The following is a 23,759-nucleotide window of genomic DNA, read 5'->3' on the forward strand; positions in this document are numbered from 1 at the left end:
GTCTCCCGGCAGGTCTCCTGCCTCCCTCTCCAAGTCTGGTAGGTTTCTTCTAATCTAAAAAAAATTATTTCGAAGATTTTATTTTGTTTGGACTCCGTTTAATATTCCTTATTTGCAATACTCAAAAACATGGAAAAAACACACTAGGCTCTAGATTAATAGGTTAGACCCAAAAATAATATAAAATAACATATTAATGCGTATAAAACATCCAAACACGAATAGTATAATAGCATGGAACAATAAAAAATTATAAATACATTGAAGACGTATCACGCTACAATGAAGCTCCGTCGACAGGCGATGCTTCGTTGAAGCCACGTTGTCGTCGATCATGGGATGGTTCTCCTACAGCAGCGCTGAATCGGCAATAGTGGTTGGCGGCGATGAAGAAATGATCACACGCATAGCACGCAGCTGCACGCGATATTTGGGTCTGTTGACTCGAGAGAAAAAAAATATAAGAACAAGCTGATATGTTGACCCATTTACAGCTGAATCGAAGGGCTACCGACCCAACTGATGTTTGAAAAAGATTAGTCGGTTGATTTATAGGAGCAGCCGCCGTAAATAAATCGGCCGACTAGGAATGGCAGCGCCCTTCGGTGGACCACCAGCTTCCTTCTCTTGACTCTTTCTTCCCTTTCTCGCGAACCAGCAAAACCAAGAGAGAAATCGCGTGTTGATTTGACGAGCAGACCGACGCCAACGAATTGGGCATTCGAGAGGAGGAGGACGTTTCTAGACTTAGTCCACCGGATCAAGAGAGGAGAACAGTCATCCTCGACGTTGCCGCCGTCGCCAGCAAGGTGCGTGCCCTGCTCCTCCGATCCTTTCCCATCCTTTCTCCAGCTCCGGTGAAATCTGCGGCTGCACCGGGGGACCGGTGTCGATTCGGCGTGTGGGGCATCTGTCGCCCCCCTCGCCTGCTACGGCGGTTGATTTAGAGGTTGCAGTTGTGGATGTGTGTGTTGGGGGCTGGTAGAAGCCGGCGACCTCCCCTGCTGGCAGAAAACCGTTTCGGCGAGGGCTCCGGTTCGCTCACGCCTTCACCTTCCTTCTTTGTGCAGTCTACCGGAAATCGGATTGTTCTCCACCGCCGCGTCGAATCATGCGGCGTTCGTGGACTTGGTAGTCAGGCCCTGGATTTGGTAGACAGAGTTGGGTGAGACGCCAGCCAGAGATAGGGTTTACATGACGCTCTCTAGTTGCCTGATTTTGAGTATCCCCGTTGATTTTTAAAGGGGATTTCTGTACTATTCGCATCTGCTTCCCTCCATTTTTAGGCACTGATAACCGCCGCTGCACCCTATATTGGTCACTGTTATTTGTCCCGTCACTACAATACTTGTCTTATGGCCTGCAACTGTCTCTGCTAGTATCTGAACGTCTTACGATTGATGTGGTCATTTGTTCCAGGAGTTCGATCTGTTGAGGGGAGTTTTGGATGGGCGACCATGTGGTGGTGAATGTGGACGGTTTGGCGAACACCAAGGATGATGGCGTTGCTGAGAAGCCATCTGAGGCTGTGTTGGTGGCTGCTGTTGATATGGTGGAGGATGGTGGCGAGGATGAGCCACTCATCCCGGCTGCGGAGTGCCGCATATGCCAGGAAGAGGACAGCATCAAGAATCTCGAGAAGCCGTGTACGTGCAACGGCAGTCTGAAGGTTTTGATCCTCTCCAATTTTATTCTCAAATCTCTCATATGATTCTCATGTTCCTGGAAGGCTGGAACTACTGCTAGGCGTTTTGTTGTTTGTGCACTGAAAATGTGGTTGGGGTTCTTAGTTTTTGTGCTTTATTTCAGCATGTGTTAGCCATTTCCTTTGACATGTGATATGGTTTATAAGTATGCTCCGACATGCTTTGAATGTAGTAGGCACTAGCCGATTGTGTGTATATTTAGGATAGTATCATGTGGGTATTTTCTTTTTCTTCCGTATGGCAACAATAGTTTATTGGAAGGATCCACCTATAAAGGACACTAACCGGAAAAATGCCATGTATCAAAAGTTTTGACTCATCCTATAATTATGTCTAGTTGGGCCATGTCATTTATGTTCCTCTATGGTGCGCCTGTGTGTGTCAACTCTTTTTCTCGGATATTGATGCCATGGTCAAGTTGGATGGCCTGCCACCTATTTCTTAACAAAGAACCGACTTTGATCTTGTATGGAGAAACTTACATGACAGTGAAGTTAATAGCGTTGTCGAGCTTTGAACAAAGTTGTCAAGCTTTGAACAAAGGAGCTTTAAAATCCGTTTTACATCATTAAGGGACAAGCTATGTTCATCTTCTGTACTGTATGCATAGAGTAAAAAGTGAAGAATAATGCAAATCTTGTATTGCCACTATATCGTTCCAATGTTACCTTGGCGCTAGCTTCCCAAGAAGCATGCGGCAATGAGGTATATGATAGTTTCACTAGTCAAAATTTGTACAATCTACACCAAGAATAAAGCGTGATTGTTTCACTTAAATTATTTTAAGTCTTAATACTTCATATCTTCTTCTAGTGTGAGCGTTAAAGGCTACTGAGATCATCTGACTCGGCCTTAATAATACCTACAACCTAGTGCATCTTTGTTAGTTCTCATGATCTTTCAGATCATTCACATATTAGCAGCATCGAGTTGTGTGGTTGATTTTGCATCCACATGTTCCATTATTTCACATCATTGCCTCACCAGTAATTTAGGGGCTGTTTGGTTCCTAGCCACACCTTGCCACACTTTGCCACAACTTACCTTAGGCAAGTTTGACCAAGTTAGGTGGGTGTTTGGTTCTAGCCACACCTAAGGCAAGCATTTTTTAATGAGTACTAAACCCCACATGTCACAATCCAAACAGCCCCTTAACCCTGTGTTTTCCGGTTCAGTTTATTTGAATGTATAGCTGATCATATGGGACTCATCTATCAAGTTCAATCTTTTTATATCGATTGTAATAATGATTTATTGACATTGGAACTGCTGATCCTATTTCTTTATCTTTTGCGTTGCTTATGTATGTCAATTGAATCCCATTACATGAATCGTGTATGCATGTTGTCCTTCTGTACACGCGGAGCTGCACGTCATATATGTAAAACTTAACTTGAGCTATCTATATTCTACTTCCATCCTTGTAAATCATATAAATGTTTTTATGTTTGATCTATCAAATTATGTAGTATCTAGTTGACAGTTCTATTTCTCATGTACAGTATGCTCATAGAGCGTGTGTGCAACGCTGGTGCAATGAGAAAGGAGACATTACATGTGAAATTTGCCATGAGGTTAGTATTTTTTCCAGTTCACACCATTTGTACACGTTTCATCTTTGTATTGATACAAATTTTGAATAGTATGTTAACCTGCATACAATCTAGAACGGCAACCCTGGTTTTTCTGCTTCATTTTTTTCCGTGTGTTGTGACCCGTTGACTTCATGCATCACAGTAGTTCCACCAGAATTTCCCTGCAACACCACTTAGCATTCCATGTTGCGTGCCTTATGTTATGCTCACATGAAAGCCTCACTCCATGGAGCTTTATGCCTTTATGTGCCACCACCTAGAAATGCTGTCTCATTTGCTAATGCACCATGAGTGTGCAGTTTCTGTATTGCGGACCTGGAGGAATTACTGCCATGAATGATTGTTGTCTGGAGGGGTGAAGTTATTTTTTCTTCTTCTTTTTTACTAAAGCTCGATGAGGTGGACAGGCAATAACAAAAAGAGATTTGCCGAGGGTACTTAATTGCTTCATTTCTAGTTTTCTCATATAGTGTATGCATGTTATTCTTACAGATCATTATTATTTATTTATTTCCTAAATTTTGCCGCTAATTACCATGGTAGATAATAAAAAGTCATTAAAAGAATGAGAAATTCCATGCTGTTTTCATGAATCCAAATTATTCAGATATGGTTATATTCTGGTAGAATACTCGTTGGCTTGTCCAGTGTGAACATTTATGGTGACTTTGCTACTCCTGTTTACCAATTTGAAGTTCTGACGGTACCCTGCAGCAATATAAGCCTGGGTACACAGCACCACCACGTGTTCAACCAGATGAGACCAACATAGATATAAGGCAAGTTTATTTTCAGATACCGCCTTTTGTTCTGTTAGCCAGTTCACTATTTCGTTCTATTCTATTATACTAGTAATCATGTACATGCAATGCACATATTAATTAATGCACAAAAACCTTATTATGGCTGATGCTAGTAGTTTTTCATTTTCTCTGTAACATAAACCCCATCTTTGCAAAGATTAAACCAAAAGATTTTGTTCAGTGGAATTGTGGTATCAAGTACAATTGAAGTAACACAATTCAACAGTCTGGGGAAGTCTGTCAATGTCAAAACAATGAATTCATTTGAAGTGTTTCTAGTTGCATACAAAAGAATGTCCATCGCCTCACAAAAAAATTATGCATCATGTATGGTCTTAGTCTATCTAGCGGAATCGGCAGCAAGCACCTGAAAAAAGACCACATCCCGCTCTACCAAGCATGCATTGTGGAAGACATGGGCATGGCGTGAACACGCGGCAACGCCCTCTCACGCAGCTTGAAGCAAACGGCTAACCCCTGCCCGATGACCATGAACCCTACAACAGGAAAGGAAATTATTTTAGAACTGGTCATTAGCAATATTTTGTAGAAAAATTGAAATTAAACCAATCGGATGGATTGACTTCTCTTGAGCAGAAGATACGATTGCTTTTTCTAACAACTACTGCTACATATACCAGCCTAATGCCTAGCCTAGAAGGGTACTGCATTAAAGTTCCGGAGAAGACAACCTATATAGTCCAACAAATTGGTGCAACAACTCAACATAATTGTAGATGTCATGTGAGTTTACAACAGACAAATAGCTAGTTTTGTTGGTTGTGGGTTGAGTTCAAAGTTCAACTCAGTTAAATTTGTGTCATATTTGTGTTAGAATACTATATATATAGCCATGTAACCTTCCGTTTTGAAAAAAAATGTAATCTTCCGTATTACCCCATTGTATAAGGGGTTTCTTGCATATTCTACACATGTACATGTATATATACTGGACTATGGCCTTCTGGAAATACAAGTTGCATATTTTCTAACATGGTATTAGAGCCTTGGTTCTTTTTTTTGCACGCGCAACTCGTGCTCCTCTTGATCCAGTTTCTTGCCCAGCCGCCCTCGGTGCTGTCTTGTCTTTCCCCGTCGAAGGCTGTTCCCGCCGAAGGTTTCCTCGTGGCTGCCTTTGTTCCCCGCTGAAGGCCGCCCCGTTCGCTGGATCCCGTTGCTCGGGTCGCTAGATCGATCGCTGGATCCTGTCGCTCGTCCCAGTCCGCCGTCCTGCTGCTCCCGTTGGCGGCTGATATCCTCGCCAGGCACGACTCAGTGTGGACCTAGTCGCAACCTCAACGCTTGCGCGGTCGCGAGTTGTTGTGGCTGCGAACGACGTCGCTCGCTTGGCTTTGATCACCAGAACGTCGTGGAGGCTCAAGACCTCCGCCCCCTCCGCCCACGTCCATACCGTCGCCCGTCTGTGTAGCCAGGCATACCAGACGCGAGCAGATCCAACGATCAACGAGAGGGGATTTTACCCAGGTTCGGGCCGCTGAGAAGCGTAAAACCCTACTCCTGCTTTTGGTGTATTGAGTGTTTTTGGGCTCTGGCTCCAGGAGCACTTATGTGGTACACAACAACTACGCACCTCAACTGTTCCAGAAGCCCCCCTTCTGAGAGTCTAAACCCCCCTGTAGCTATGCCTTGGTCCTCCTTGTATATGTCGAAGGGGTCACCAACAGTGGCGAACAGGGCACACACGGGATGTACAGTTGTTACAGTGTTTACTGATGTCTCAGGACAAACGCATTAAATGCTTTCGTCAGGCGTCCATGACCTTCTATGACAGGGGACAGGGACCCGTCCCACCGGCATCTCTCAACCCCCACCATTGCTAGTGCCTTGACACGTATCCAGGAGGAATGATAGCTGGTCGCTGCGCTGCAGCGGTGGCAAGTTGGTGGGATCTTGCCGGGTGCACGTCTTGTCGGGGCTCCGCCAGCTATCCCGGCAAGGACCTTGCCGGGATCCCAGCCTTTGGCCTTCTGTCTTCTTATTGTAGATTTGAACGTTTTCTTGACATCCTCGTACTTGCCTTCAGCTGTCCCCTGGCAGGCCTTGCCGCTGGTGTGGCTACAACTGCCCGTGCACAAGTATGGGGTACTAAAGACCCAAACTTTAGTACACTGACGGGAGCCCCCGGGCCTAGGCCATACACGGGTGCGAGGCGTTGTTGGGCTAGACCCAAACAGTGCACGGGTACGCGTGGCAGGAGTCTGCTGTTGTAATCATTTTAGTTATTGCGCCCCTCCCCCCACGACACACATTGAATGCGCAACGTGGGATATGTGCGCGGAGTGGCCGAAATAACTGCGCGCTTGCAAAAGCGTTTTCTGGCTAGCCAAGAGACAACCCCGTGTCTTCCCCATAAAGAGGAGACCGCAAAGGCGCTTACCTATCACCTCCTGCCCTTTCCAATCTCGGAACTGTCGTCGCCTTCTCCCTCGAGCGGGAAACAGATCTTCCCTATCCATCCGCCGCTTCCAAGCCCCCATTCTTGTCGGACTCTGCTCCCATCGCCGCCATGCCGCCGAGGGCAAGCAAGGGCAAGGAGGGGAAGGCGTCGTCCTGGAGAACGAATCGGCGAAGATGCGGAAGGAGCGTGTTGTCTTCCCCCAGCGCTTGATGCGAAAGCTTTGAGGGATCGGGCAAATTTCCCTTTTTTGGTTTTCAGGTCTCCCTCCGATGGAACACATGGATGTCGATTGCGTCATCGAGGAGACCGCCATGGATGCTGCCGCCGAGGCCGACAACGTTGCCGTTGGTGAGGCCGCCAAGGATGTACATGGAGAAATCGCCAAGGAGTTCGCGGAGAGGGTCGACAAGGAGTCCAGTGACCATACTGACGGCATTCCTGCCGTAGGAGCGCCAGGCGCTACGCCGGCCACAGAGCCCTCAGTAGAGCCCTTAGTTGCCGGTGGGGCGGATGCTGAGGATCAACCGACAACATCCGAAGCCCCCTCTTCAAGCAGATACCTCGAAGTTGGCGAGAACCTGTTCATCAGCATACTAGGAACGACAAGTGCTGGGGTGCCAACTGAAGGAGAAACCTTCGACGAGGAAATCACCATCGCTGTTGGGCTCAAAATTGTTGGCGAACCAAGAGGTAGCAGCAGCAAATCCAAGGAAGAACAACTCCAAACTATGAGCGATAACTTCCATCAGCTCCAGGCGCTCCACCATGCACGAAAGGAGAAGTTAGACTCTAGGGCAACAGTTGTCGAAGCAGCAGCGGAGGCGGATTTCTAGAAGCGCCTCGGGGAAACGCAAGTCTGGTTCACCAAAGCATTCCATGCCAAAGACAATTTTATCTTAAGTTAGAATCGCGACAACTATTAATGTAATATAATTGGCTGTGTTTTGAATGAATGCACGCTATCCTTCTTGTCTGATCTCTTCTTGTATGGTACATGCCCTTCGCTTTACTAGAAACTTGCCGGTGCGCACAGCCCTGCTGCGAGCGCTTCGAGGAACGGATCCTTAGCAGCCTGTCGGAGGTGTCGCTATCGGCAAGATACCTTGGCGCAATCAGTGCAGCCACTTAAGTTGTTGAGCGGGCTCGAAACAAAGTAAGGGCGCAATCGATCATGACAAGGTTCCTTCGCTCGCGGGTTTTCCATACGAAAGTCGAAATCGTCCAAGGAAAATAATTTTACAGTTTAAAATTTACTTAAGAGTTTTTGCAACTTAGCTTTTTGTTGCTGTACTCCTTTCTGTTGGACATCACCTGATCATCGCCTGTTGGTGTCCATACCATCATCCCCCTGACAAACTCGTATGCGAGGGAACCTTCTATCCTTTGAGAAAAAGAAAGAAGAGAAAATAGGGATATGGAACCTTGGCGGTTCGTTAGTACTTGCTGGAAATAAGCGTAATACAATATCTCAGACAAACATGCATATAAATAAACATGAAAATCGACAAGAATTGTGAAACACTTAATTTTATTCAACTACGCACAGGGTCTGCGCATGGCTTTGCACAAAGGATTACATGCCTTACCGGCAAGACTTGTGCAAAAGGTGGTTGCCGGGAGACCCGACAACCGCGCCTTATGGATAGAACTTACGAAGATGCTTGATATTCCAGGAGTTGCTCACCGGAACGCCATCTTCGGCCTCCAGGCAGACTGCTCCAGGCCTGGTGACTCGTACTACCCGATAAGGGCCTTCCCACTTTGGTGTCAACTTGTTGCAATTCTTGGCCGACTGAACGTGCGAAGAACAAGGTCGCCTTCCTCAAGACTTCAGGCTTGAACCTTGCGGCTATGGTAGCGGCGCAAGGCTTGCTGGTAGCGTGCAGCTCGTAGAGCAGCCTGAAGACGGTCTTCCTCAAGGAGTGTAGCATCATCTTGCCGCAACTGCTCTTGCTCAAGCTCGTCGTAGGCGAGCACTCGAGGCGACCCGTATATGAGTTCCGTGGGGAGAACTGCCTCCGCCTCGTACACTAGGGAGAAGGGTGTCTGGCCGATGGCTCGATTTGGTGTCGTCCTGATTGACCAAAGAACCGCCGACAGCTCGTCAATCCAGGGTCTTCCAGACATGCACAACTTGTCGAAAGTTCTTGTCTTGAGGCCTCGCAACACTTCAACATTTGCCCTTTCCGCCTGGCCGTTGCTCCTTGGATGAGCAACAGAAGCAAAACAGATCTTGCCGCCAAGGTCTTGGACGTATTGCATGAAGGCGTGGCTCGTGAACTATGTGCCATTGTCAGTGATGATCCTGTTTGGTACACCAGAACGACAAACTAGTCCCTTGAAGAACTTGACGGCTGATTGTGCTGTCACCTTCCTCACTGGTTCTACTTCCGGCCACTGTGAATTTGTCGATTGCAACGTACAAGTACTCAAAGCCCCCGATAGCGCGGGGGAAAGGGCCCACAATGTCGAGCCCCCAGACCGAAAATGGCCAGGAAAAAGGGATTGTCTGAAGAGCTTGGGCTGGTTGATGCAATTTCTTTGAATGGAACTGGCACGCTTCACACTTGGTTACTAGTGCAGTTGCGTCCTGGAGGGTGGTGGGCCAAAAGAAACCTTGCCGGAATGCTTTACCAACAAGAGCTCTCTATCCTATGTGGGAGCCACATATGCCTCCATGTATCTCTGCCAACAGCTCCAGTCCATCTCCCCGAGGAATGCACTTCAATTTCACACTGTTTGGTCGTATTCTGTACAGGACATTGTCCACAAATTGGTACATATTGGACCCACGGGCTACTTTCTCTGCTTCTTCCTGTTCTTCAGTGAGCTCTCCTGTCTGGAGGAACTGAACAATGTGTTGTGCCCATGCTGAAGCCTGAGGCTCGACGACAAGGACTAAAGGCGTGTCCTCTGCTGCGGGAGCGTTTGTCTCTACGGCAAGGACTCGAGGTCCTGCCGGAGCTTGTTGCTCCCCGACAGGCTTGGTGTTGTTCCCGGCAACTTCCTTGCCCGCAAGGTTCTTGCCGACAGCTTCTGGTGGCTTTGCGGGGAAGTACTGGCCGGAATTCAACTTCCTTTTCTTATCTGGCTTTGCGGGAAAGCACAACTTCAACAACTGCTGCCCTGGAGTCTAACTTCTCCTTCCGTGCTCGTGCCAATGCTTCCGCAGGGCCAGCAGGAAGAAAGTCCAGGAGTAGCTGTGCTCGTGCCAATGCTTCTGCTGGTGTAGGCGGCGGCGAGAGGTGTGAGGAACGTGAGGTGCTCTTACTCCTAACCGTGTTAGAAGGAGCTCCATCACGGTCCCGTGATCGCGCACCGCTTCCACCAGCCTCTTGACGTGCATGCTGGCCCTGCGCATCTTGAGAGTGATGCTCATTAGCCTTTCCTCAGGGATGCTTAGAACCGCCAACGTCGCGGCACCGCTCGTCGCGTGCGACCCGGGAAGGCCGCAATGTATGCCCCGGCGTGGGTGCCTTTGAAGGCACATTTCCGTACTTGGAGTTCGCCACGCCGCCTATAGGCAGCGCAGTTCCGTCCTTAGACCCAGCGGCCGCGAGTTGTTGTTTGTGGCTGCGAACGACGTCGCTCGCTTGGCTTTGATCACCAGAACGTCGTGGAGGTTCAAGACATCCGCCCCCTCTGCCCACGTCCATACCGTCACCCCTCTGTGTAGTCAGGCATACCGGACGCGAATGGATCAGCCGCCGTTGCACCCCTCTTCTTGGGAGCCATGGTGATGAAGATGATCAAGAAACTGACACGCTGATTGCTAGATCAGGTTGGCGCAACCTATCCCCTACCTGGCGCGCCAAAGATGTCGGGGTACGACACCTATGGGATCGCGTGGATCCCTTTACGGTTTGGTAGGGAGAGAGGGGTGCACCAAGACCAGATCCAACGATCAACGGGAGGGGATTTTACCCAGGTTCGGGCCGCTGAGAAGCGTAAAACCCTACTCCTGCTTTTGGTGTATTGAGTGTTTTTGGGCTCTGGCTCCAGGAGCACTATGTGGTACACAACAGCTACGCACCTCAACTGTTCCAGAAGCCCCCCCTTCCGAGAGTCTAAACCCCCCTGTAGCTACGCCTTGGTCCTCCTTGTATATGTCGAAGGGGTCACTAACAGTGGCGAACAGGGCACACACGGGATGTACAGTTGTTACAGTGTTTCCTGATGTCTCAGGACAAATGCATTAAATGCTTTCATCAGGCGTCCATGGCCTTCTATGACACGGGACAGGGACCCATCCCATCGGCACCGCTCAACCCCCACCATTGCTAGTGCCTTGGCACGTATCCAGGAGGAATGACAGCTGGTCGCTGATCTGGAGCGGCGGCAGTTTTGCCGGGTGCACGTCTTGTCGGGGCTCCGCCAGCGATCCTTGCCGGGATCCCAGCCTTTGGTCTTCTGTCTTCTGATTGTAGATTTGAACGTTTTCTTGACATCCTCGTACTTGCCTTCAGCTGTCCCCTGGCAGGCCTTGCCGCTGGTGTGGCTACAACTACCCGTGCACAAGTATGGGGTACTAAAGACCCAAACTTTAGTACACCAACACTTCTTCCCCTGGCGCTTGGTATTTGTCTGCATATGGCCTCGTCTTCACCACCGGCCTTTGCAGACAATACTGGTCATGCTGCATCGCCACACTTAGCGGCTTCCACAGGTGGTGGTGTCCGCTTCTCTCGGTGCCACCATGTCGCCTACTTCTGCTGTGTACTTCACCGAGGAGGAGATTGCGTGACTTTGCACCTTGCTGATTGCCTCCGACTCTCTGTTGTCGGGTGCATCTACATCGACATCTTCAGTTACGCCCTTGACTGAGCAGGAGATTGTGCGATTTCGATGCTTGAGCTCCATCTTCTGTTTTTCCTTGACAGGGTTGTTGATTCTACTACAGACTCTTTTGGCATTGTGAGCCCACCTTGTACACAAGCAGGTACATCTTCATGGATTCTTGATACTGGAGCATCTTTTCATTTGACTCATGATTCATCAACTCTGTCATCTACTTGACCTCTCGATTCTCTTGTTCATGTTCTTACTGCTGATGGTACTTCTCTCCCGGTTTTTACTGGCCGAGCACACTTAGCACTTCATCTTTTTATGTTCCCCATGTTGCTCATGTTCCTTGGCTTACCATGCAGCTCATTTTTGGTTGTCAGATTGTTGATTCTGCTTGCAGGGTCATTCTCGACTTTGACTCATGTTTAGTTCTGGACCGTCAAACTGGTGCTCTTCTTGGTGCTGGCCCCCGACGCCGTGACTCTCAGGGTCTCTGGGAGCTTGACTGGCTTTACCTTCCATCCGCTGCCACCGCAGCCAGTCTCTCCACCTCTGTTGCCTTGTCTACTAGCTCTTTTCAGTAGTGGTATCATCGCCTTGGTTATTTATGTGGCTCTCGTCTCTCATCCTTAGTTCGGCGTGGTCTTCTTGGATCCGTCTCCGGCGGTGTGTCTTTAGACTGTCAGGGTTGTCGGCTAGGTTGCCGGCTTGGTAAACAGGTTCAATTACCTTATCCTCATAGCGGGACTATGTCTGAGCGTCCTTTTCACCTTGTTCACTTTGATGTCTGGGGTCCATCGCCCTTTCCTTCGAAGGGAGGCCATAGATACTATGTTATCTTTATAGATGATTTCTCTCGACACATGTGGATATATTTCATGTCTTCTTGTAGTGAGGTCTTATCTATCTATAAGCGTTTTGCTGCCATGGTTCACACTCAGTTCTTTATGCCTATTCGTGTGTTTCGTGCTAACTTTGTTGGAGAGTATATCTCCAAGATGTTGAGTGGATTTCTTGCTGAGCAGGGTACTCTTGCTCAGTTCTCTTGTCCTAGTGCTCATGCTCAGAATGGCGTGGCTGAGCGCAAGCATCATCACTTTCTTGAGACGGCTCGTGTGATGATGATCACTGCCTCTCTTCCGCCTCACTTTTGGGTTGATGCTGTCTCCACTTCCACCTATCTCATCAACCTTCAGCCGTCCATTGCTTTGCAGGGCGGCGTTCGTTTCGAGCGACTTTTTGATTGTTTTCCTGATTACTCGACGCTTCATTTGTGTGGTTGTGTTTGCTATGTTCTTGTCCCTCGTGAACGCACCAAACTTTTCGCTCAGTCAGTTGAGTGTGTCTTCTTAGGTTATAGTGATGAGCATGAGTGTGTCTTCTTAGGTTATAGTGATGAGCATAAGGGATATCGTTGTTGGGATCCTGTCGGTCGTTGGATGCGTATTTCTCGCGATGTGACTTTTGATGAGTCTCGTCCCTTCTACCCGCGCCAATCTTCCTCGACCTTTGCAGTGGAGGATATATCTTTCCTCACTTTTTCTGACACACCTATCACTCCTGTTGAGCCCATGCCCGTCCGTCCTACTGTCCCTGCTTCTTCGATTGTTGCAGATTCGACGCCATCATCTCCCATGGTTTTCACTCCCTCCCTTATCGCAGGATTCTGCACCTTCATCCTCGATGTCTTCTCCGTCACCCTTGCCTATTTCGGAGATTCCTCCTTGTATTCTCCCACCTTTTCCTCAGTATTATACTCGTCGTTCACGTAACGTGGTTGCATCTACTAATGTGTCGTCCACCTCGTCTCAGCCTACCTATGACTTGTGTCCTCGTCCGCTTCCGCTTGTTGATCGCCTTGGTTTTTCAACCGCTGGTGCTGCTGTTCTTGAACCAACTTCTTATCGCCAGGCTATTGTTCTTGAGCCAACAAGTGTGTGTGTGTGTGTGTGTTAGAATTATATACATTTAGCGGTGTACCCTTTGTATTTTCTCTGTTCTATAAGGTGCTTTTTGCACACAAGTGCTATCAGTATTGGACGTGTCCCTGTGAAGGATGAGCTCACCAAGCATATTGGTGTTGATGCTTGTTTCAGGTTGTTGCTCTTCAGTATGTGCCTTTCGAGTTACGGTTGGCGGATTTCTTTACGAAGGCCCAAATTAGAACACAACACGACTTCTGTCTAATTAAACTCAGTTTGTTGATCCACCCCGCGACGAGGGGGAGGGGAAGGGGGTGTTAGAATTATACTCCCTCTGCCCCAAAATAAGTGATTCAACTTTGTATAAAGTTTTTTTTGGAGAAAATGCAAAAGTCATTTGCGTTTCTTTGCATTGAAAAGGAGTTTAGGTACAATCGTCCTAGGACACGAATTACATTACGATTAGTGGACATCCCAGGTTTGTGGAATCACAAGCCGGAGGCCAGGTGCCCCGGCGGTCGCCCAAGAACGGGCCTCGTCCTTGATCCTATCTAGAAGCGTATTCATGGATGGTGTTGCATTGTCGAAGACCCAGCTGTTTATGTGCTTCCAAACCATCCAAGGAACGAGCAGCGCCGCTGATTTCAGGGCTTTGTGGAGGATTCACGGCGTGTTCTCCTTGGCATGCATCCACCAGTCCATGAGCGAGGGCTCGCAGCTGGTATAGGTGCTGGAATGCGTAGCCAGGCCAGGGTCTCATGCCACGCCTCGCGAGTGAATGGGCATTCGAGCAGCAGGTGTAGTAAGGTTTTCGGCTCTTGATTGCATAGGAGGCAGCGTGGATGGTGCTGCAGTCCATGGCGGGCCAACCTCTCGGCAGTCCAGTAACGATCTTGTTTGGCCAGCCAATGGAAGAATTTCACCCTCGGCGGCGCCCAACTTTTCCATATGAGCTTCCAGGAGTAGTACGTCGGCGATCCATGGAATGTGGCCAAGTAACAGGACTTCGCAGAGTAGGTGCCGCTTGCTGTCCACTTCCAGATCAACTGGTCCAGGGCAGCCGAGAGCTCGATGTGTTGCATGATCTGCCAGAGCTGCAGGTACTGAGCTGCAGGTACTGACCGATCTCGTGCAAGCCTAATGCGCCGTGGATGTCGCGTGCGCAGGAGTTGCCATTGAGTGGGCATGAGCTCACGGACGGACCGATCGTTGATCCACCGGTCCTCCCAGAGCAGGGCGGTCATGCCGTTCCTGACGACCATGTAAGAGGATGTCTAGAACAGCGCATGCTCCACACGCGAGAACTGGAGGTCAAGCCCTTGCCATGCACGCTGAAAACCATAACCAGCGAAGCCGCAGTGCGAGTCTGGCACGTTCAAGATCGCGTACGCCCAGGCCCCCAAACTCGATGGGGCAACAGACGAGGTTCCAGTTCACGTGGCAGTGCCCACCGTTGGCTGCAGCGCGCCGGGCCCAGAGGAATCCACGTTGTATCTTCTCAAGCTGCTTGAGGGTCTTTTTTTTGGGAGGGGGGGGGGTGCGAACGCTAGCAGTTGGTGCACTGGGATGGCGCTTATGATAGATTTTACCAAGGCCAGGCGCCCGGTTTTTGACGTCAGCCATGCCTTCCAAGTTGGGAGCCGCGCGGCAACAGAATCAACCATGGGCGGCCGACGGGCGACACGTAGACAGGGGGATGCCGACGGAGGTGATGGGCAGTGTCACCATCTGGCAGCCGAGGTGCGCAATCGTCTCCGTGGCCGTCTGGTCGCCATGCAAGACCGTCTGGTCGCCATGCAAGACGGTGGCGGAGCTCTTGGCAAAGTTCCCCTGGAGGCCGGAGGCCCTGCCGAACAAGACGAGGATCTCCTTGACCGCTGTGATGTCGCCAGCCGGAGGCCTTGCTGAACAAGGCGTGAATCTCCTTGTATAAATTCGAGTCACTTATTTTGGGACAGAGGAAGTATACCCTTTGTATTTTCTATGTTCTATAAGGTGCTTTCTGCATATTGTATGATAAATTAAGTGTGTTATTATCCGTGCTTCGCTTGCTAATCCAATTAGAGATAAATAAAATGGCTGTTATAGGGAGAAAGTTATCAGCTAAAGTTCTAAATGTTGTATGCCCAGTTATCAAAAACTGAAAAACATATTTCCTCCATTTTTAAATATAAGTCCTTTTAGAGATTTCAATATGGAGTACATACGGATGTATATAGACGTATTATCAAAAGCTGAAAAACATATTTCCTCCGTTTCTAAATATAAGTCCTTTTAGAGATTTCAATATGGACTACATACGGATGTATATACACGTATTTTAGAGTGTCGATTCACTCATTTTGCTTCGTATGTAGTCCATACTGAAATCTCTAAAAGGTCTTATATTTAGGAACAGAGAGAGTAGCAAATTGTTCACCCAAGTACAAGTGCAAAAATATCCTGGAACAACTATGATCTGATCGCCACTTTGCTCTCCTTCCACTGACCTAAGGCACTCAGGCACCTAACTACCAATAAAATTGTAAGAACGACGGAAATATTGATACACATTGTCAAGAATATACATCTAAAAGAACGACGGCGAGCTGCGGGGAAGTCCGGTCGGAGCGGCGCGAGGCTCAATGGTGTGCGCACGGGGTTGCGGGGCTCTCGTGCGGGCGTAGACGCTCCGCAGCGGTTGCGTGAGTGCATGGAGGTTGGCCTTCATCCACGGCGTCGAGCGGCGCTGGGCGTCCCCGATAGACGGCCGAGGCCCAGCCACGACATTTCGGCGGGCGCCGCCATGGCTTGAAGGCCGAGCTCCCGGCGGATGCCTCTGCGAAGTCCATGCTGCGGATGCTGCACCGGAGCTCCGGCTCCCCGGTGGCGTTAGATTCCAACCACACAAAGAGACACAAGGAGGGTTTGATTGCGTTATTTTGTTTGATCTAGGGTTGTCTATGTAAAGATACTGGAGAAGGCTATTCCGACGATTTGGTCCCATCTGTCATAAACACGTTTAAACGAGCCAAAGCGGATGATATTAGTGCTCTCTGCAAAAAGTTTACTGAATACACGGTGGCTTTTGCAAATAATTAGAGACTAGGTAGTTTTTCGCAAAAGAAGCCCCAAATGTGGTGGTTTCTTGCATTTAACTCGCTGCATGGAGAGATCTCAAGAGGCGACTGCTCTGCAATTCACCAGTTATTGATTGTGATCTACCAGCCCTAAATGGAGACATAGCGACCTCACAAATGGGGTGGAGCCCGAGGCATGTTGTCCTGCACCGGGATGGAGGATTGGAGCCTTATATTTAGCCATCCTGAGTTGGGATGCATGGAGGAGGCTTAGTGGGCGGGTCCTTCGCCGGAGTGGAGGGTTGAGTTGGACGAGGGGAGCGCACCGTGGAGGGGGCGGGGGGGGGGGGGGGGGATCAATGGAGGTGTGCCTGCCGTTTGATATGGCATCGATCTCCGTCAAGGATTTGCGATGACGCAGGGGAGAATGTGGCGTTAGGGTCCTCGATCCTGAGTGTGCGGTGGTCGTGCGAGCGAGGGGTGTTTTTTTAGGGGCGAGTGGGAGACGTGCGTTCGGGAGTTATAGTGCTAATTGCAGCTTATTGCAATTAGCGGTAAACATTGGAGGATTTTGGGCTGTAGGATTTGTTGTATGGATGAACATGAAAGATTTGGATCTCTGCCCTTCATGCTTTTATAGGGGTAGTAGACTGTGCATTAGAAATTCAAATATATCTAAGTGAGGACTATTGATTTGCAGTGGGGATTGGACCATTACAGGAGCTCCTCTGGATTTGCGTGACCCAAGAATTCTTGCTGTAGCAGCTGCACAGCGTCGTCTTCTTGAAGCAGAGTACGACGAATACGGTGGTACTGATGCAAATGGTGCTGCATTCTGCCGTTCTGCTGCACTCATTGTAAGTATTTACTGTTTCCAGGTCCTATTGTACACTTTCTAATGTTCAGTGCTTTTAGATATCTTTCATACCTCTTTTACAGTTTGGTTTATGGATTGAGCACCTGTTGTTCTTATAGTTGGTTACAAATCAGAATCAGCCTGCTTCCTTGACATTCGTATCATATTTCTGGTATTTTCAAGAGAAGAATATCTGAAAATTGCTACTTTTTTTGCAGCTAATGGCTCTGTTGCTTCTGAGACATGCATTGTCGATCTCGGACAATGAAGGAGATGATGACGCTTCTACCATGTTCTCTGTGAGTCACATGGTCTTATTTCCCTTTTTCTTCCTGTTAATCTCATTACATGAATTCTCATCCGATGTTTTGCAGCTTTTTCTTCTCCGAGCCGCTGGATTCCTGCTGCCATGCTATATAATGGCATGGATCTTCAGTATTTTGCATCGCCGGCGACAAAATGAGGTATTTTTTTAATCCAATATCATTGGTGTCTCTCTCCATTAGTTCATGTGAACCTTTTTGTTGAAATCATTATATGTATTAGATTGTATCCTCTTAACCATTGAGAAGCATCTAACCTTTCAGTTTTTTTATTATTGGCAGGAAGCGGCCTCAATTGCCACGGCAGAGGTGGCATTCATCCTGCAATCAGCCCAGGGCCGTGCCCTTCAGTTTACCATCGCTCCAGACCCCCCAACCACTCCACAGCATGAGCCACACCAGCAGCAACAGCAATAGTTCAACAACCCAGTAGTTCCCCAAGTACCTGGCACTATGTGCGCTTGAAGATGTAGGTCCGGGTGCCTATTCTGTTGTTGGTACTGGCTCATCAGGAATGCTAGGAAGCCTTCCTGTGGCCAAGTAAAAACCTCGTACGATGTCACTGTCTTATTTGTCTCGAGCAATGCGACTAAATCTGTCTGTCTGAATGTAATTTAAGCATTGATTTAATGTAAATTTAATATGTATTACCTTACTATTTTGGTGCAACCCGTGTCATGTGCTCTGAGCGAAATATGTGTGTGCTGCGCAATGCTTTATATGGGTAACCTGTACCTAAATAATTATTATTGGAGAGAACTAACTAGTTTTTTCTAACTATAATTATTTAGGTAAATAGAAAGTATATTATAAGGATCATAGTACAAGTCATGTACACACCCATTTGATAAAATTGAACAAATAGCAGAACACTAACCTTTGCACAAAGAAACATTAAGCAAGAAGTAAAATTACAAACAAAACCGAAGAAACCTCTGAGTTTGATACCGACACTCTCACTCGCCTTTGGCACTATTGAAGAATAAAATGGTGGATCACCTTCATACTTGAGCTCGTCGTGACTTCATTGTTGACATGGAGTTCATTATCGTTGAACTAATCAGACCCAAACTCCAGATTTGGCACCTAAGATGTCGTTGGTGGAGGAAACCATAGCTTGTGGACCTTCAATGTGGCGGTGTAAATGGGCCTGAAGCAGTGTTGGCGTGTGTAGCAGGTGCATGTGGAGAAGTGACATCTTCGGCTTCGTCATCTGTGAGGTTGGCATGGACTATTTGTGCCGAAGACGAGTAGTCATTGTCTTTGAGAGATGGCGGCTTAGGCCAGTTCTCCGTTGCAGGCGGAGGAGAGCAACATCTGAACTTCTTTGTGAAGCCATACTCATGAAGATCGTCTTCAGGTGCCATAAGAGTGAGTGTTTACCATGTATGCTTGCATGGCTCATGGGCCACGAATGCCTTCTTGGTGGAGAGGTTTCGGATGCCATTGATGTTAGTCATTAAGTTTTGCATATGCCTCTTTGTCCACTCATGATGCCAATCCTGATTTAGGTGAAGAGAAACAAGAAGCTCCCTACCACTCATAATCTGAACCTTTCTGTGCTCAGGCCCTTGAGGCACACTGCTAGCAGTGGCTTCGGTTGCGGTGGCACTTGGCTGAGGCTAGGGAAAATCACCAAACAATCTGGCCTAGGCTGGATCATTTGGAATGTGAATCTCTTCAACATTGGCAATGCCACTAGAGCCTTACACAATTGGATTCTTGCCCTTTGAAGGATAGATGTCTTGGTGAATGACTTGAACTTCGGTAAGAAAAACAATGTGGTTGCATGCAGAAGGCAAGTGATACGTCTCCAACGTATCTATAATTTTTGATTGTTCCATGCTATTATATTATCAATCTTGGATGCTTTATATGCATCTATATGTTGTTTTATATTATTTTTGGGAACTAACATATTAACCTAGTGCCAAGTGCGAGTTGCTGTTTTGTGTGTTTTTTTGGCTTTTCAGTTAACCAATACCAAATGGAGTCCAAACACGATGAAACTTCCTTATGATTTTTTCTATACAAAAATAAGACCTGGAAGCTTCGGAGGGACACTAGACAACACACGAGGAGACAACAAGGCAACATGTCGATCCCTCTTGCCTTGTGGGCCCCTCATAGCTATGTTGGACCTAATTCCACCCCTATAAATTCTAAAATATTGGGAAAACATCAGAGAGCCACCCAAAACACTTTTTCCGCCGCTAAAAGTTTTTTTCCGATGGGAGGCCATCTCAAGACCTTTTCCGATGACGTGTTGGAGGGGGAATCGATCACAGAGACCCTCTATATCAACCTTGCCGCCTCCATTATGTTGTGTGAGTAGTCCACCACAGACCTACGGGTCCATAGGTAGTACCTAGATGGCTTTTCCGTCTCTCTATGATCTTCAATACAAAGTTCACCGCGATTCCCGCGGTAATCTATTCGATGTAATATTCTTTGTACTGTGTTTTTTGGGATCTGATGAACCGTGGGCTTATGATCAGATTATCCATGAATATTAACTGAGTTTGGTCTGAATTCTTTTATGCATGATTATTATAGCTTCGTATTTCTCTTCGATCTATTGGCTTGGTTTGGCCAACTAGAATGATTTATGTTTAGTGGGAGTGGTGCGCTGCGATGGGTTCAATCTTGCGTGCTCATCCCAGTGACAGAAAGGGACATAACATGTATTTGTATTGCTTCCATTAAGGATAAAATGATGGGATTTATTCATATTGCTTGAGTTTACTTTGTCTACATCATGTCACCTTGCTCCAAGCATTACTATGTTTCATACTTAATACTCTAGATGCATGCTGGATAGCGGTCGATGAGTGGAGTAATAGTAGTAGATACAGGCACGAGTCGGTCTATTTGTTTATGGACATGATACCTATATAGATGATTATTGCCTTGAATAAGATGTCATAACTATGCGCTATTCTATCAATTTCCCAACAGTAATTTGTTTACCCAGCGTAAACTATTTTCAAGAGAGTAGGCTCTAGCGAAAACTATGGTCCTCGTGTATACTCAAATTATATTACAAAAACTTCAAAAATATTGCTGCCATTTATTTTTACTTATTTTCTTTTATAATTATATTATCTATGTATGAGTATTTAATCCTTGCAAGTAACGAGTTCAAGGGGCTTGACAACCCTCTTGCCCACGTTGGATGCAAGTGTTTGGTTTTGTGTGTGTAGGTGCTACAAAAGGAGGTTTGCATGATACTCCTTGTTTGATAACCCTGATTTTCATCGAGGTAAATACTTATCTTTACTGTGCTGCATCTTCCCTCCTCTTCAGGGAAATCCCAACGAAGTTTACAAGTAGGAGGAAGAATTTCTGGTGCCGTTGCTGGGGAGTATAATCAAATCTTTGTCAGGTCCCTTCACACAAATTATAATTCACTTGTTCTACTTTTTATTTGCATTTATATTTGCTTTCTTAAAATATCAAAAACACAAAAATATTTATCTTTGCTAGTTTACTTGTTTGCTTGTTTCGCTTGTTAGTTTGCTTGGTCACTATGTCTCAAGAAATTACCAAACCATGAGATTTCTCAAATATAATAATAATAATAATTTTATTAGTACTCCTATACCACCTACCACTAGTGTGGAGTTTTATGATATTAAGGTTGCATTGCTAAATCTTGTTATGAAAGAACAATTTGCTGGAAGTCCTAATGGGGATCCTACTTTACATCTTAATACCTTTGTTGAAGTATGTGATATGCAAAAGAGAAAGGATTTGGTAGTTATGTGGTTAAGTTGAAATCATTTCCTTTCTCACTAAGAGATAAAGGTAAATCATGCTTTTCATCCTTACCTCATAATAGTATTGGAACATGAGATAAATGTAAGGATGGTTTTCTTTCTATGTATTTTACTCCTGCTAAGATTATTTCTCTCTAAAACAAAATTATGAACTTTAAACAACATGAGCAATAACATGGTGCCCAAGCATGGGTCAGAATGAAATTTATGATTAGGAATTGTCTCGCTCATGGCTTAAGTTTATGGATGATAATAATAATATTCTATGCGAGACTCAACTTTGTGTATAGAGATCTTCTAGATTCTGCTGGAGGTGGTACATTCATTGAAGTTACATTGGGTGAAGCTATAAAACTTCTAGCCAAAATCATGACAAATTATTCTCAATGGCACATTGAGCTCCAAGTGGTAAGAAGGTAAATTTTATAGAATAAATAGCTACTTTCAGTGATAAGGTGGATGCTCTTATGAATATGGTTACTAATAAACATGCTCGTGTTGATCCCAATGATGTGCCACAATCTAATTTTGTTGAGAAAAATAATGATGCTATTGATGTGAATTTTATCTCTAAATATAATTTCAACAACAATGCTTATATAGGAAATTTCAATGCTAGACCGTATCCCGATAATTCCTCTAATTATTATGGCAATCCCTATGGAAATTCTTATAATAACAATAATAGAATTGATCTTGAGAACATCATTAAAGAATTTCTTAGTTCTCAAAAGATTTTCAACACTATGATTGTGGGGACCTCGACTCATAAATCGTGATCACCGATTGCACGTCTACAAGGATCCCACAGATCAATGCTCACTGAACACACAAAAGCTGATTAATAAGAGCGTTACGTCCATACATACCATTTGATACAAATAAGGACCACTGAGGTTAAGTCTTACATAGATAGGGCCTCGAAGGCGAACACACCAAACTTAACTAGCAGCGGAAATCTTGAACGAAAGCGTGAACCCGTGCCATGTGCCTTTACCCTACAAGTATTCTGACTAGGAAGGGTCCCAGTTCGCATGTTCGTCTCCAACGAACTCTTCGTCATACTCATGTTCTTCCATGCCCGGCCAATTAAATAACTAGTGGCAAGCCAATGAGTACTTTGAATGTACTCGCAAGCAGCCCATGTTTCGGAACGAGGTAACAACAATGCATGATATATCACCAACAGGTAAGTTGCAGAAAACTAATTTTTAAGTGCAACAAAATGATCAATATCTTATGAAGGCATGCATCATGAGGTAACCGATATCCATATGAACAAGTTACATATACTAATATAAACATGGGTTGAACTTCTCATGTTCAGTCATCATGCCAAGTGATCCGACTTAGCTCAAGTATCACACCATCATCTTTCTCACACACTCACACCAACTTGTGAAAACTTATGGACGTTGCCCAAGAGCGGTAGTCCAACTGTCCTTGACCATGCACACGACTATTCGAATAGTTTTACACTTTGCAGAGGTTGCACACTTTACCCACAAGACTCCGGAAACTTCCGTGTCAATCCACGGCTCGCAGTATTTTCCATACCCGAGGTAAGTACCCGAACAATGCCTTTCCCATGACGATACTAACCAAGAGTCCACTCGTTGGTGCCATCCCTCGTGATGTACATCACAAGTATCATCCACGAGGGCATGCAAAAGTGTTCCCGATGTCTGTGAAAACAACCCATGGTCGTCCTTTCCGGCACAACAACGACCACTTCACTCCTGCCACTAGTATTGCGGGCTCTCAGCTAGTACCATCCATAGTGATCAACAAAGCCCCATCCCATAAGGTGTATTGTGGTCGTACAAGTAACGTTGGAGTAACAGTTGCAACTTAAACCAATCCGTTTTCGAAAACAACACACTCACTTGCCTCGTTACCCCACTTCTTTTTCAAGTGGTTACCTAGCTGAACACCATCTCCCTCGGGCATTAGTGGCATCCGACGGGGTTTTCAAAGGGTCTTTGAAATCATTTCCATCCCGACACCATACATGTTTCCCATCCCATCTGCGTAGCAATTACTTTAGCATCTTATCTACTTCCCACCCGCACAACCTTCATAGGATGGTAGGGTCATTCTCAATGCAAGTATAAACGAGGAAATATCGGAGACAGCCCACCAAGGTGGTCACTGATTCAACATTATTCAAATGCAACGAAGTAAAGTGCCATATGACATGCATAAAAAGGTTTCAAGTCACGGTCAAGGGGCTGCTTGCCTGACTCAACAAAGCCCTCGGGGTCTTCAAAATCTTCTGGTCCAACTCCTTCGTCAACAGTGCAATCTATGTTCGCAAGTTTAACGGGCAAAAATAAGAGCACCGAAAAACAGAGAAGATGAATAACTTAGAAAAATGTAAACTTATGTTTGTAAAATACTAGGGTGAGTATTAGTATTGTGAAAATTATTAGGTTTTAGTTTGAAAGTGTAAAGAGTGGCGAAAATAAATTTAAGAGAGAGTTAAAATGCTTTAAACAAGGTTTTTAAATAA

At 46.4% G+C, this 23,759-nt stretch overlaps 1 protein-coding gene across 1 annotated transcript; it reads left to right on the forward strand.

The window, feature by feature from the left end:
- The first annotated feature begins 492 nt into the window (after window positions 1–492).
- Window positions 493–18,162, forward strand: LOC123448344. Its single transcript, XM_045125183.1, has 8 exons — window positions 493–809; window positions 1,420–1,669; window positions 3,209–3,280; window positions 4,016–4,080; window positions 16,990–17,146; window positions 17,364–17,444; window positions 17,520–17,609; window positions 17,751–18,162. The coding sequence occupies exons 2-8, from the start codon at window positions 1,448–1,450 to the stop codon at window positions 17,883–17,885; spliced, it is 822 nt and encodes a 273-aa protein (XP_044981118.1). The 5' UTR covers window positions 493–809; window positions 1,420–1,447; the 3' UTR covers window positions 17,886–18,162.
- Window positions 18,163–23,759: the final 5,597 nt, after the last annotated feature.

Source organism: Hordeum vulgare, chromosome 4H (genome assembly GCF_904849725.1).
Source record: "Hordeum vulgare subsp. vulgare chromosome 4H, MorexV3_pseudomolecules_assembly, whole genome shotgun sequence".
Taxonomy (NCBI): domain Eukaryota; kingdom Viridiplantae; phylum Streptophyta; class Magnoliopsida; order Poales; family Poaceae; genus Hordeum; species Hordeum vulgare.

Excerpts from the sequence above, each read along its gene's own strand:
- LOC123448344 (XM_045125183.1), top strand. The coding sequence starts at position 1,448 with ATGGGCGACCATGTGGTGGTGAATGTGGACGGTTTGGCGAACACCAAG. Across the intron at positions 4,081-16,989 it reads GAGACCAACATAGATATAAG|TGGGGATTGGACCATTACAG; the intron begins GCAAGTTTATTT and ends ATTGATTTGCAG. Across the intron at positions 17,445-17,519 it reads ACGCTTCTACCATGTTCTCT|CTTTTTCTTCTCCGAGCCGC; the intron begins GTGAGTCACATG and ends GATGTTTTGCAG.